The 15372-nt window shown below is 39.7% G+C and overlaps 1 protein-coding gene across 1 annotated transcript in view; it reads right to left on the bottom strand.

The window, feature by feature from the left end:
• Window positions 1–15372, bottom strand: part of lama2 (laminin, alpha 2) — a 129604-nt gene that overhangs the window by 13405 nt on the left and 100827 nt on the right. Inside the window, exons 43-53 of the mRNA XM_063001777.1 lie at window positions 13558–13740; window positions 10842–10996; window positions 10073–10216; window positions 9493–9626; window positions 9165–9324; window positions 8621–8745; window positions 6483–6645; window positions 5711–5855; window positions 5349–5487; window positions 1027–1147; window positions 625–864 (exon numbers count right to left, since the gene is read on the bottom strand). Coding sequence (XP_062857847.1) covers window positions 625–864; window positions 1027–1147; window positions 5349–5487; window positions 5711–5855; window positions 6483–6645; window positions 8621–8745; window positions 9165–9324; window positions 9493–9626; window positions 10073–10216; window positions 10842–10996; window positions 13558–13740 — 1709 coding nt within the window. The remainder of the gene's footprint in view (window positions 1–624; window positions 865–1026; window positions 1148–5348; window positions 5488–5710; window positions 5856–6482; window positions 6646–8620; window positions 8746–9164; window positions 9325–9492; window positions 9627–10072; window positions 10217–10841; window positions 10997–13557; window positions 13741–15372) is intronic.

The following is a 15372-nucleotide window of genomic DNA, read 5'->3' as shown; positions in this document are numbered from 1 at the left end:
CCCCCCCTCCCCTCCCCGCGACCCTAATTGGATAAGTGGATAAGAAAATGAATGAATTAATTAATTTTCATCAACCGCTTTATCCTGGTCAGGGTCATGGCAGAAGTTTGGTTCCACCAGGAAACACTGGGCGCAGGGCAAAAACAACTTGAACAGGGTGCCAATCCATCTCAGGGCTTTGGTCCCCCCTCAGACACAGCCAATCATTTCAGAGCACCGCTGAGATTCAAACCTGAATCTGCATTACTAAACTGCTCATCTGTTTTTTGAACTATATTTTTGGGGGGTGGCACTGTCACCTCACAGCAAGAAGGTCCTGGGTTCGATGCCCAGGTGAAGCGGTCTGGGTTTTTTCTGTGTGGAGTTTGCATGTTCTCCCCATGTCTGTGTGGGTTTTTCTCCGGGAGCTCCGGTTTCCTCCCACAGTACAAAGACATGCAAGTGAGGTGAATTGGAGATACAAAGTTGTCCATGACTGTGTCTGACATTAAAAACTTAAACTGAATCTTCTGTAACCAGTAATAATCTGTTCTGTCATGAATGTAACCAAAGTGTAAAACATGACGTTAAAATCCTAATAAATAATACGATATTTTTGGGAAGAAGAAATCTGGGCTCTCGTACCTCTCCGGTATGCCGTCGTTTCCGTCCTGCTTTCTGGAATCGATTCAGGTTCTGAATGCCCTGCGTGTTCTGGATGTTCTGAGTAGGATAGTTCATGGTTGTGACTGCGCCCCGGCCGTACAGGATGATCCCGTTCTCATTTCTGGTGCTGAAGGACAGCGTGATCTCAGAGCCGACATCAAACACCATTGGACGCAACTCCATGAACCCGGGTTTGGAGAAGCTCACCGTGTGCACGTTCTGCAAACCAACGAGAGATTAACATATAGCGCTAAAAAGCATATAGCGCTAAAAACCTGAAAAGCGCTATATAAATAAAATGTATTATTATTATTATTATATAGAAAAAGAAGGATTTTTTTCTTCTCATGATAAAAAATAGGAAATAAATTCTGGTCTGACCTGGATAGAGCAGCCCTTGGTCAGGCCGGTGTAGTCCATGCTGCTCAGCAGGTTGTATGGAGTTCTGGAGAACTCGATATCCTTCATACAGCCCGAGTATCTCTTCATGGTCACCTCAGACCTGGAACATCACACTGATTATAAATACATATACATTCACTGGCTGTTTCATTCTTTTTTGCTTCAGTAGAACCTTCTTTGCCCCCAAACAGCATCAGTTTGTGGCGTATATTTCACAAGGTGCAGGAAACATTCTTTCAGGATTGTGGATCATGCTGACCCCACGTTTTGTCAGCTGCAAATCTCCCACATCATCATATTGCAAGGGTGCACAAGTGAATTCAGATCTGGTGACTGGGGGGCCAGTAAAGTACAGTCGTACCTTGTAACTCATCGTCCCCTAAACTCGAAATCTTTGAAACTCAACGCCCTTCATTGAGAAATGTGTACCTCTAAACTCTTAAACTTGGCGTGCATGCAATGTAAACAAAGGGGTCAGCGTTAGGGCGCATCCATATGAGAAGCAGCAAAACCGCTTTTGTGCTGCTGTGCCGTTGTTTCCTATGGAGTGTGGCGGTGCTGCTTAGCTTGCTGCGCTGGGCTCGTGACCTTTTATTGATTTTCAACTGTTTTTCAATTGTAGATCAGTGTTTTTCATATTATATCTGTGTTATTTTCAGTGTATAAGTGTCAAAAACAACCCTATTATTTTACATTAGCCTAAAATATATGCAGTTCCACTGGACCATGGAACTGATTTACAGGTTTCCCAAACATCCTTATGATAAAAAATACCTTGAAACTCAACGTCTTTTTAAAAATTTAATTTAATTTATTATTTTCTTAATGCATTTTCTCCCCTTTTTCTCCCTTTTAGCGCATCCAATTGCCCGATTGCGTCATGCTTCCTCTCCACCAATGCCGATCCCTGCTCTGATTGAGGAGCAGCAGCCGTATGCATCTTGTCACCTACACTTTGACGAGTGCAGTGCAGCTCGGTGTTGTGTATGGAGAGACACACCCTGAGAGCACTCTTTTCTCATCTCTGTGCAGGCGCCACTAATCAGCCAGCAGAGGTCGTAATTGCACCAGTCATGGGAGAGAGACCATATCTGAACAACAGGCCAATCGTTGTTCATATGGCCACTCAGCCTTAGCCGGCAGGCAGAGCTGAGACTCAACTCGGCGCCACTCCCAGAAACAATTGACGTTGAGTTCCAAGGTACCACTGTGCACCAAACTCATAATAATAAAACCAGTTTAAGATGACTTGTGCTCTTTGACGTGATGCATCATCATGCTTGAAGTAACCACTGTAAGATGGTTAACTGTGACCATGAAGGGAAGCACATGATCAGCACATAATTCTTGATTGGTATTCGGAGGCCTGATGTTTGCCAGTAAAACATTTCCCACATCAATACATAACCACCAGCAGTCTGAACTGTTGACATGGTGCAGGTTGGTTCCATGGATTCATTCTAGTCATGCCAGATTTTGAACTCACTGTCTATCAGAGCCGTTTGATTTATTAGACCAGGCGATGCTTTTCTAATCTTTAACTGTCCACTTTAGGTGAGCTTGAGACGACTGTAGCCTCAGATTCCACTTCTTGACAGGACACGGGTTGACAGGAGTGATTTCCCGTAGCCTCCCTGTCAGCTCAAACCAGTCTGGCTATTGTCCTCTAAATTCTCCCATCAACGAGATGGTTCAGATTACAAAACTGCCGACACTTGATGCTTTTTTTTTAATACTGAAATACACAAACCAGTACATCTGGTACCAAGAACCCAACAACCATGCCTCACTTCAATCAGTCACTCAGATCAGAATTGAAACCATGTCTGATTGGATTATTACATGTATGAGGAGGAGTATATATGATATATGATACTTTTGCTAACATAATGAAGAAACGTTCGTCACCTTGTATAAATATACTGAATATCAAGGTCATAAAAGCAATGTTGTGACCTTAAGACATAGCCAGATACAGAATTACATCCTGGTTCTGCTCTATAAAAGCAGTGAAGCTGGAGGTTCAAGTGTGTGAATATTAGAGCTCGAACCTGGAAAGTGTGACATGTTGGCATAGTGAACATGGTTAAAGAGCAGCAGAAAGTTCGCTTCAGATTAAGCAGTGATGCACCACAGATGTGGTTTGTTATGCTTGACTGGTGCAGGTTTGCATGATTGCAGTGTGTTATTTCAGTCTTACATTAAGCTGAATATTAAGCGCATGCATTACGGCTCAGATTCTCAACCTGTCTTTTGACATGTTCAACCCTTTTTCCTCTAAATGAGTCATGCCTAATTCCCTACTGCAATTCCTCTGTACCCCCCCATCCCCCACCAAAATCCTGGCTGAGGAAAGCAGCGGCCTATTACAGGCCCCCTCTGATGAGTGAAGTCGCCGAACCTTCTTTACACCAGTCAGCGGTTGATTCCATACTGCATACTGAGAGTCATGCTAATGTCTATGTGTTCCTCCACCACTCGTGCTGGTGCCTCGTCCAGATTGCACCCACTGTAGCAAGAGCAGAAACCCTCTCCGACTGTCTTTCCCTTAGATGTAGCCAATTGTGACCGCTGAGACTCTGCTTCAGCTTTAGACTTTAGTGACTCAATTTTAATGGCTCAAAAACATTTTTTAATGCATTTTCTCCCCCTTTACCGCGTCCAATTGCCCAATTGCATCATGCTTCCTCTCCGCCTATGCCGATCCCTGCTCTGACCGAGCAGATCAAAGCTAACCCACGCCCCCTCCGACACGTGGGCAACAAGCCGTATGCATCTTATCACCCACATATTTGACGAGTGTTGTGCCACCTAGCGGTGTGTACGGAGAGACACACCCTAAGAGCACTCTTTCATCATCTCTGTGTAGGCGCCTCTAATCAGCCAGCAGAGGTCGTAATTGCACCAGTCTGACAGAGAGAGACCCCTATCCGGCTTAGTCCCGCCCATCTGAACAACAGGCCAATCGTTGTTCATGTGACCGCTCAGCCTCAGCTGGCAAGGCAGAGCTGAGATTCGATACGATGTATTCGAGATCCCAGCTCTGGTTCCAGCGTGTGTTTTTACTGCTGCGCCACCTGAGCGGCTTATGGCTCAAAATCCTATGTCACCCACTGCACATTACATGGGCTTTATGACTTACCACTACTGGGTACATAGGTTATATTTTTACTAGTGTAACAGAAGCTCCAAATGAGTATATGTATATAATTTCTTTGTCTATAAAAATCTCTGGTGACCCTATTTGCATCTCAGATGATCCCAGATGGATTGATAGCAAGGTTGAGAACCTGTGCATTAGGGCATATTTAAAAAATATCATATTTACCTGGATTTGCTATGAAAGGAATTACAAATATGTGTTAGAACATAAAACATAAATATTTTTACTTCACAACATTTTAGTGCACTGCAAATCTTTCATGCGTTTATGGCGGGTTTACTAAAAAATCACCGTGTTCCAGCAGCTTTTAATTTAAATCTGAGGTTTTCTTCATGGCCTTGGCAAGAGACCACTGTTCCATGTACTTTGCACTTACACTTAGTTGTTTGTACAGAGCATCTTGGGGCCTGATGCTGCTTAGACGTGGCTCTAAATGACACTCCTGACCACCTTAGATCTGTCCAGAGCTTTCTAGATTCTCTCATTGTATTGAGTGTTCCACAGTCCACTGGATGCAATCAAACTCGCCTTATTTACTCACTTTCTTAACCGCTTATCCAGTCAGGATCGCGGGGAGGTGCTGGAGCCTATCGCAGCTTTTCAATGGGCTCAAGGCACACAGTAACACCAGTGCAGGGCAGACACACATACACACACACACACACATTCACCTATAGGGCAATTCAGTGTATCCAGTTAACCCGACTGCATGTCTTTGTACTGTGGGAGGAAACCAGAGCTCCCGGAGGAAACGCACGCAAACATGGGGAGAACATGCAAACTACACACAGGAAGGACCCAGACCGCCCCACCTGGGGATCAATCCCTTGCTGTAAGGCGACAGTGCTACCCACCGAGCCACCGTGCTGTCTGTCTTATTTACTTCTTATTACCAAATGTATGTGGACACTAACAGGTGTTTTGGCCTCACGTGTTACTAACAGGTGTAGAAAGATCTAGAACAGTTAAAATAGCTGCATTATTTAACCCTTAAGTCCCTCATTTACAGGGATTAGTTCATAGTAACTTTAGAATGAACCACAGTCATGAAGTCTACACAGTTCTAATCTGGTATTTACCTGTTAGCTACATTAGCCATCATCTCCAGTGCAAAACAAAGAAAAAATATTACATTTACCTGTAGTTTCCAGAGATGGGTAAACCTCCAAAGTAGATCTTTTCATCCTCTTTCAGGTTGAGACCCATCGCTCCTCCTTTAGACTCTAAATATAGTTTCTCCTCTACGTTGGTGTCCATGTCCAGAATGCTTACAGTACCTTAGAGACGAGGAAACAGGGAAAATGATGTGATGAGAAATATACACTATATAGGGCTAAAAGTACATGAGCACCTATTCCAAAACCATGAACATTGGTACAAACTTTACGTCCCACGCCTATTTGCAACTAAGAGCCTCCATTTCTCTGAGAGGATTTTCAGGAGCTCACTTATAAAAACGTGAGACCACAACACTGGCAAAAAAATGCTTTTATGTTGTACCTTGTTTTTTGGTACGAGTCATGGTAAGGAATCTCCAGCGTCCATCATTGTGTCGTTTCTCATTGCGGACGGAACCGGTACCAGAGCCCAGATCATAACTGACCTTCACGCGACCATCACTCAGCTCGATACTCATGAAGTCCTTCTGCTCAGAGACAGAGAGAGAGGTTTAATTTAGTGATAACAAGCTTGTGATTCCTCAATAGTGTTTAATGACTGACTTTAGAAATGGCTGGATAGAAACTAGAAACTGAAACTTCTGCTAGAAACGTATGCTAAAAATGTCCAAATAGTCAGATCCACTAAAAAATACGCTTCACTTAAATCAGAAGCTGCTGGAACGTGTGTCACTGTCTACAGTTAAGCGAGCTACATATCACAATGGGCTATAAGGCTGCTGTGTGAAAAACAAGCTTCTGTCGAGTTTCAAGGATCTTCTTTCCTGCACAGCAGCCTTTTAGCCAATGGCAAAATAAAACCTGCTTGTAATATTGTAATATATTATAGTATATGGCAGACCTGGTTCTTGGATTACATCTGGCCATTCAGACCATTCTTTCGGTACCAGGTTGCATTTATTGTATTTATAAGGACCAAATAATGTTGCTAAATTGTATATCTTCAATTTAGTAGATTAAAAAAAAAGTCAACTATAAACTTAAGAAAGGATTCAAATCTGTTTTTAGACCAAAAAAAGTAAGTAAACTGCTGAATCAAACTGTAAACATGTGTGTGTGTGTGTGTGTGTGTGTATGTTTGCTTGGTGTGTTACCAGGTCCTTGGTGGCAAGGTACATTATCATGGCGTTGGTGGAGAAGGTGCGGAACTTGAGTGTTACTGTGGAAGAGTTGGGGTTCCATCTAATCGGTCGACTGACGGCAGCGTAACCCTCACCATCAAACTGAACCACAGCTTCAGAGTCAGCTGTCTGAGGACTACACACACACACACACACAAAATATACACGACACAGTCAGTTACAGACACCAGTGTGTGTGCGTGTGTTTGTGTGTATATGTGTATGTGTATATGAGTGTGTCTGTGTGTGTGTGTATATATATATATATATATATACAGTGTATCACAAAAGTGAGTACACCCCTCACATTTCTGCATATATTTAAGTATATCTTTTCATGGGACAACACTGACAAAATGACACTTTGACACAATGAAAAGTAGTCTGTGTGCAGCTTATATAACAGTGTAAATTTATTCTTCCCTCAAAATAACTCAATATACAGCCATTAATGTCTAAACCACCGGCAACAAAAGTGAGTACACCCCTAAGAGACTGCACCCCTAAATGTCCAAATTGAGCACTGCTTGTCATTTTCCCTCCAAAACGTCATGTGATTTGTTAGTGTTACTAGGTCTCAGGTGTGCATAGGGGGCAGGTGTGTTCAATTTAGTAGTACAGCTCTCACACTCTCTCATACTGGTCACTGAAAGTTCCAACATGGCACCTCATGGCAAAGAACTCTCTGAGGATCTTAAAAGACGAATTGTTGCGCTACATGAAGATGGCCAAGGATACAAGAAGATTGCCAACACCCTGAAACTGAGCTGCAGCACAGTGGCCAAGATCATCCAGCGTTTTAAAAGAGCAGGGTCCACTCAGAACAGACCTCACGTTGGTCGTCCAAAGAAGCTGAGTGCACGTGCTCAGCGTCACATCCAACTGCTGTCTTTGAAAGATAGGCGCAGGAGTGCTGTCAGCATTGCTGCAGAGATTGAAAAGGTGGGGGGTCAGCCTTTCGGTGCTCAGACCATACGCCGCACACTACATCAAATTGGTCTGCATGGCTGTCACCCCAGAAGGAAGCCTCTTCTGAAGTCTCTACACAAGAAAGCCCGCAAACAGTTTGCTGAAGACATGGCAACAAAGGACATGGATTACTGGAACCATGTCCTATGGTCTGATGAGACCAAGATTAATTTGTTTGGTACAGATGGTCTCAAGCATGTGTGGCGGCAATCAGGTGAAGGGGTACAAAGATAAGTGGGTCATGCCTACAGTCAAGCATGGTGGTGGGAATGCCATGGTCTGGGGCTGCATGAGTGCAGCAGGTGTTGGGGAGTTACATTTCATTGAGGGACACATGAACTCCAATATGTACTGTGAAATACTGAAGCAGAGCATGATCCCCTCCCTCCGAAAACTGGGTCGCAGGGCAGTGTTCCAGCATGATAATGACCCCAAACACACCTCTAAGACGACCACTGCTTTATTGAAGAGGCTGAGGGTAAAGGTGATGGACTGGCCAAGCATGTCTCCAGACCTAAACCCAATAGAACATCTTTGGGGCATCCTCAAGCGGAAGGTGGAGGAGCGCAAAGTCTCGAATATCCGCCAGCTCCGTGATGTCGTCATGGAGGAGTGGAAAAGCATTCCAGTGGCAACCTGTGAAGCTCTGGTAAACTCCATGCCCAGGAGAGTTAAGGCAGTTCTGGGAAATAATGGTGGCCACACAAAATATTGACACTTCAGGAACTTTCACTAAGGGGTGTACTCACTTTTGTTGCCGGTGGTTTAGACATTAATGGCTGTATATTGAGTTATTTTGAGGGAAGAATAAATTTACACTGTTATATAAGCTGCACACAGACTACTTTTCATTGTGTCAAAGTGTCATTTTGTCAGTGTTGTCCCATGAAAAGATATACTTAAATATCTGCAGAAATGTGAGGGGTGTACTCACTTTTGTGATACACTGTATATATATGTGTGTGTGTGTGTGTATATGTGTAGGTATATAAATGTGTGTGTATATATATATATATATATATGTGTGTGTTGGTGTATATATGTGTGTGTGTAGGTGTATATGTGTGTGTGTGTAGGTGTATATAAGTATGTATGTGTGTGTGTGTGTGTATGTGTGTGTGTGTGTATGTGTGTGTGTGTACCTGACTACACATCCTTTACAGTCTCCATCTCTCCCTCTGTAGTTCCAAAGGCCGATTGGTTTACCATCCAATGACGTCTCACCCATACAGCCGGAGAATGTGATGGTCTTCACCACATCTGCTTTCTACACACACACACACACACACACACACACACACACACACACAACACACACAGATGAAGGTTTTACAAATTATTGCAAATTAATGAAATGAACAAAAGTTTTTCGCACCAATATTCCTGTTTTTCCTTAAAAATGTACTTCCCCCCTTGGCTACTCATTAAAAAAATGAATCATATTTAATTGGTGAGTTAAATATGATTCGTGAGCAAAGCCGGGTTTGATTTCTGCAGCACTGTAGAATGTAAATCTCACTCTATAATCTTCTAATCAAAATCAAACAGTCTTAAAGTTTCTATAGGAACACTACACTGCAATCTAAAAAATCCAGACTAGATAAATAAATGTTCATTAAATATTTAAGTCTGGAACTACTAACAAAGCCATGTTTAAAACTCTCAATCACTCTGGGTACAGAGTACCTTCACACTTCCCAGCATTCCTCCCACAAACAGGTAAGCCTTCTGATCCACATCCAGCACAGTGTAGCTCTCTGGTGCATTGGCACTCTGCCAGGTGGGCACAATGCCTGCTTTGGGACCCTCGAGGGCCCGAACTGAAATACTGCCGTTCAGACCCACACTGGAACACAACAGAACACACCCACTTTAGGTTCCTTTTCATTAAATGAGAATTCACTGGTTTTGGAATAGAACTGTGTGTGTATGTTAATGTTGTGTGTGTGTGTGTGTGTGTGTATGTTAATGTTGTGTGTGTATGTTAATGTTGTGTGTGTGTGTGTGTGTGTACCGGGATGCTTCGATTCGGTGCCAGTGTCCATCGTTAATGGTCAGGTCTGGGTATTCCACTCGTCCCACCCCTGAGCCCACATCCCACAAAAAGTTCACCTTTCCTTTCCTCATCTCAATCGCCAGGAAGTCCACCTACACACACACACACACACACACACACATGTACAGTGTTATTGATCTCAGGGGAAATCAGTTTATGTAACAGCTTGAGTTTAAACCCTCAACTAAAAGCTCGAGCATCACTGCACTGATCACACATTCCTCTCAGAGTATCTGTGCATTCGTTTCCCTTTATTTTGTCTTTATTTTTCTTTTTTATTGTTTTTTTTTTTCACTTTACAGAAACAATAAACAAAATGTTTACAGTAGATTTTACAATACATATCTAGGAATATTTAAGAAACTTTAGCAGCACAGTGGAAGTGAAAGTAGTGAAAGTGCTTGTACTGGTGATGCTAGCAGATTAATGATATCCAGATATTTTACAGTAAACTTTACAGTGAAAATACAAATTTAAAAATACATTAAATGTAGACTTTTGTGCACAATAAAAGTTTCTTTGAGGGCTTTTTACTTACATATTTGGCAGAACCGAGGTAGAAGAGCAGATTATCAGCTGTGAGGGTTTTTACATTTAGAATGATGGTGTTGTATCGTCCTTTCTTAATGTCTGGTCTGTACGTTCGGATACAGTCTCCACCTGACGACACTGATACTTTAATCTACAGGTTAAAAATGAAAACGTTACTTAAGCTTCGTCTTAAATGTGTATTTATACAATATAAACCCATAAATATAAACCCATAAATATTAATCCATAAATATAAACCCATAATACATATACATACACCCACACCCACAAATACATATAATATACTGTATATGTAAAGTATATAAAATGATAAATATATACACATAAAGACCTAAATAAAAGCTTAATAGTATCAGGTGATTATGGATAGTCACTGTCACAGGATTTTTATAATGTTAGCAGGCAATTTTAATAGCAAAGATGCAACAAATATACAAATTAAACAAAATACTGTATATAACAAAGAGGTAAGAAATAATGCAGTAAAAACTAAATAAAAAAATAAAACAGGAAAAATAGGAAAATACCAGAGAGTGAAATAAAATACAACCATTAATTTTTAAGTCTTTAATCACCTCATATTTATTATTTGTAATGAATGAGTTTTGAGAGGTGTGTGGTCTGATCGCTGCTGCACTTATAAATGAACACACAGATGATCTATATAGATGAACTGTCTGTGTGATGAATGGTTAAAAAGTTGGATTATTCGTGTGTGATGAATGACGAGAGATGAGTAAACCGTCAGTACTAACCGAGTTGGCCTGTTTGCGAGCCTGGTTAATGAGCTCTTTAATCTGTGAGATGTTTTTCCTCAAATTATCCTGCAGCTCCTGAATTGGCTTCAATTTGTTCAACAGACGATTGGCTTCATCCTCTAGATCCTTCACTTTAGCACCCGCAGCATGGACTACACACACACACACACACACACACACACACACACACACACACACACACACAGAAGAGGTGTGTTACTAAACAATTCAATCAGTGTGAATGAATCTAAACAAGAAGACAGTAAAATAATAAAAGTAAGAATTTGGTGCATCACAGTGGATTTAGTTGAAGCTTTTGAGGAAAATTAGGAATAAAGTTTTGAGAAACTCTGCGTTCCAATACAGCACTGCCTTATGGAACCTCCCCACTGGTACATAAATGGTTTGTCTACTTAAATAACAAATAAATAACAAAATATTGTTTGTTAGATGCACAATTAGTAGCATCTTTAAGGATCCCAAATGGCTTCCTACTCATATATGTGCAGTACATAAAGTTCAACATAAAGACTTCTACACATTAGGTTTTGCTCTGTGTAGCTTTAACAAACTCATATACAGTAAACGTTCACACGCCCACTTATAGGACCTTCATGTCACAGCTGCCTTGAGATTTCAATTCTTTTTCTGTTGTTCTTTTTTGACTAAAAATTTTACAGATGTATCGTATCATTTTCTAAAATTATTCTGGGTCTACAATAAATGTGAAATAAATATTCTAGGTCAAAAATAAATATAAAAAAAAATTAATTTAGGTCACAAATAAATCTAAGAAAATTATTCTAGGTCAAAAATAAATCTGTAAAAAATTATTCTAGGTCAAAGATACATCTAAAAAAATATTCTAAGTGAAAAATAAATCTAAAAAAATTATTTTAGGTTAAAAATTTATCTTAATAAATATTCTAGGTGAAAAATAAATCTAAAAAAATATTATAGGTGAAAAATAAATCTAAAAAATATTATAGATCATAAATAAATCTAAATGAATATTCTAGGTGAAACATAAATCTAAAAACAATTCTTAAAAAATATATAAAAAATATTCTGGGTCAAAAATAAATCTAAACAAATATTATAGGTCAAAAATACATCTAAAAAAATATTATAGGTGAAAAATAAATCTAAAAGAATATTCTAGGTGAAAAAAAAATAAAAAAAAATATTCTATGTCAAAAATACATGTAAAAATGATTCTGGGTCAAATATATACAATGTAGATTATTTATATGATGTAGAAAGTTCTATGTCATTTAGTTTTACTGCACCTAATAAAAACATAGTACATGGAACATCTGTCTCTCACCAGTTTCTGGGAAAATACAGTCTGGAAATTTGTCTTAATTGGATGTGATCCAGGAAGCACCACAAACAGGTCTGCCATAAATAAGCATCTGCTAAAACACAGGCGACCCTGTCCACAGTCAAGCAAGCTTCCATATTACATCCCTATTAACTTTAGAAGCTGCCATGCAGAAAAGGCCCCGCTCCTGCTTTTATATTGTTTATATAAAAGGTAACAATGACATGAGTGTGTTAAAACATGTGTACTGGAATGCAGAGTAAGTGTGTATCGATTAGCTAAAGCAAACATGAAGCCATCAAGCTTAGTGACTGATTCAGGTTTTCTGGGAGAAAAAAGGAAAGCGGGAAGTAAAAACAGCGGTATTAAAACAGGAAGCTCGGGTACAGATCTCAGTGTGAGCTGGAGCAGCGTTCATGCATCAGATTTAATCAGCGCATCATGCTGAAGCTACAGAGAGGAGCGTAGAATGAAAAAATGAATACATACTTATCGCTGGTCATGTTTGTAATAAAGTGTGGGGACGGGGGGGGGGAATAAAAATATGATTATGAGACTTTAAATCACAAAGATTTTGAAGCAGACAGCACAGTACTAAAGAAGTTCTACATTGAAAACAGTGAATAATTTTTTAAATTATAGAAATCAACATTGAAGGAGCCTAACAAAGATTTAAACCAGAAGGTGGAGCAATCTGTATTCAGAAGCTGATTTTTACTCCAGCAGTGATTCTGCACCTTTGTGATAAAGATTTTACCATTAAAAACAGTTGCTCTTTATAATCAACACAAAAAATGACATTATCGGTTTTTCACAGAGGACGACCATAGACTTAAGCTACTTTTCCACACTGACTATAAACAAAAGAATAAGAAAAAAAAATTGAAAGTAAATAAAACAAACATAAAGAATAAGCATAAAGAAAAAAATAATAAAGAAATACAATTTTATAGTAAATGAAACAAAAATAAAGGATAGTCATAAAGAAAAAAGATAAAGAAATTTTTTAAGTAAAAAAAACCAAAGAATAAGCAAGAAAAAAATAAAAAAATAAATTAAAGTAAATGAAACAAACATAAAGGATACTCATGAAGAAAAAATTAATTAATAAAAAAAAATGAACATACATTAAGGTTAAGCATGAAAAAAAGAAAAAACATTTAAAAGTAAATGAAACAAACATAAAGAATAAGTAAATGAAACAAACATAAAAAAAGAAAAAAGAAATAATAATAAAAAAAAGAAACAGGAAAAATGAGATGTTTGGTGCCTTCAGAATAGAACAGAATAGAATCTCTGTTAGGCAACTTTCATTAAAATCCAAGACTGAAGTTCAAAATGAATCTGAAGGTCGACACTGCAGTAAATAAATAAATAAATAAAACGTACTGTTTTTCTCTGGATCCTGGATGAGATTGTTGGCTTTTTTGACGTCGTCCTTCAGCCCGCTGACATTCCGCTTCAGGCCCATCAGGTTCAGGTTCATGTCTTTGAGTCGATCCAGAACGTCCTGCGCCGTGTCGTTGGCTTTTCCTGCTTTCTTTTTCGTGGCCTGAAGTTTAGCCGCCGTGTCTGCAGAAAAAAGAATTATATAATAAATGATGTTCTATGTTCTGGTTTTATTCATACCAATAATTTGTGGAAACGTAACAGGAAAGTGACAGGACTGCAGAGATAAATAAAACCTTAATTACAAATGATTGATTTTACAGCTGCAGAGGCGGGTGATGCTGCCACAGGACTGGCAGATTAATTGTGCAGAAGAAAAATGTACAAAATAAAAATACTGATATATTTTCAGTTCATTTTTCAGATAAGAGAGGCTTTGAACCCTGCATACACTGATGAGCCAGAACTTTAGAGCCACCTGGGTAATATGCTCTCAAAACACCTCTGACCCCCTGAGACCTGGACTCCACAAGACACTGATCCACAGTAATATTTCTGTTAATCAGTACAGGACATCGATGAGTCCTGGGCACCCAAAAATATACAATTTAGATTATTTATTTGATGTAGAAAGTTCTATAATGTAATTTAGTTTGATTGCACCTAATAAAAAGTACATGGAACATCTGTCTCTTGCCAGTGTCTGGGGAATAAACAGTCAGAAAATTCGTCCTGATGATCAGATGCAATCCATAAACCAAGACAAACAGGTCTGCTATAAATTAGCATCTGCTAAAACACAGGCAACACTGTCCACAGTCAAGCAAGCTTCCATATTACATCCCTATTAACTAATTCATTGATTAATTTAGAATTAAATAGAACGCCCTTGTTTGTCATATATACATATACACGTGTACAGTACAATGAACTTCTTTCTTCATATATCCCAGCTTGTTTGGAAGCTGGGGTCAGAACGCAGGGTCAGCCACTGTATGGCGCCCCTGGAGCAGACAGGGTTAAGAGCCTTCCTTAGGGACCCAACAGTGGCAGCTTGGCAGAGCTGGGATTCAAACTCTCAACCTTCAGTTGATAGGCCAAAGCTCTACCCACTAGCTCTACTCATTAGGCTACCACTGCCCCCTTTTAATCTTTAGCTGTTGGTCAGTAATAGACATCGATGAGTCTGGGATTAGCAGCTTGTTCCTATTCAGACCTCTCTTCCAGTGGGCACTAACCTTTGCCGCCCATGAGTGCTTCTTGCTGTTTCAGGGATACTTGAATCCAAGACGTCTGGCCATAATGATCTGTCCATTTTTTTATCATAATCATTCAGGTCTTTATGCTGATCATATTTGCTGCATCCCTGACCATCACATTTTCATTTATGGCATTTAGCAGACGGTTTTATCCAAAGCAACTTACAGTACTGTGACAATATATTGTCCTTAATTTCCTTCCGGATTAATAAAGTATCTATCTATCTATCTATCTATCTATCTATCTATCTATCTATCTATCTATCATCCATCCATCCATCCATCCATCCATCCATCCATCCATCCATCCATCTATCATCTATCTATCTATCTATCTATCTATCTATCTATCTATCTATCTATCTATCTATCTATCTATCTATCATCTATCCATCCATCCATCCATCCATCCATCCATCCATCTATCTGTGTATCCATCCATCCATCCATGTATCGATCTATCCATCCATCTATCTGTGTATCCATCCATCCATCCATCCATCCATCCATCCATGTATCGATCTATCCATCCATCTATCTGTGTATCCATCCATCC

The sequence above is a fragment of the Trichomycterus rosablanca genome, chromosome 9 (assembly GCF_030014385.1).
Source record: "Trichomycterus rosablanca isolate fTriRos1 chromosome 9, fTriRos1.hap1, whole genome shotgun sequence".
Lineage (NCBI taxonomy): Eukaryota > Metazoa > Chordata > Actinopteri > Siluriformes > Trichomycteridae > Trichomycterus > Trichomycterus rosablanca.
The sequence above is the reverse complement of the archived record's forward strand: the minus strand, read 5'-3'. Positions and strand labels throughout refer to the sequence as shown.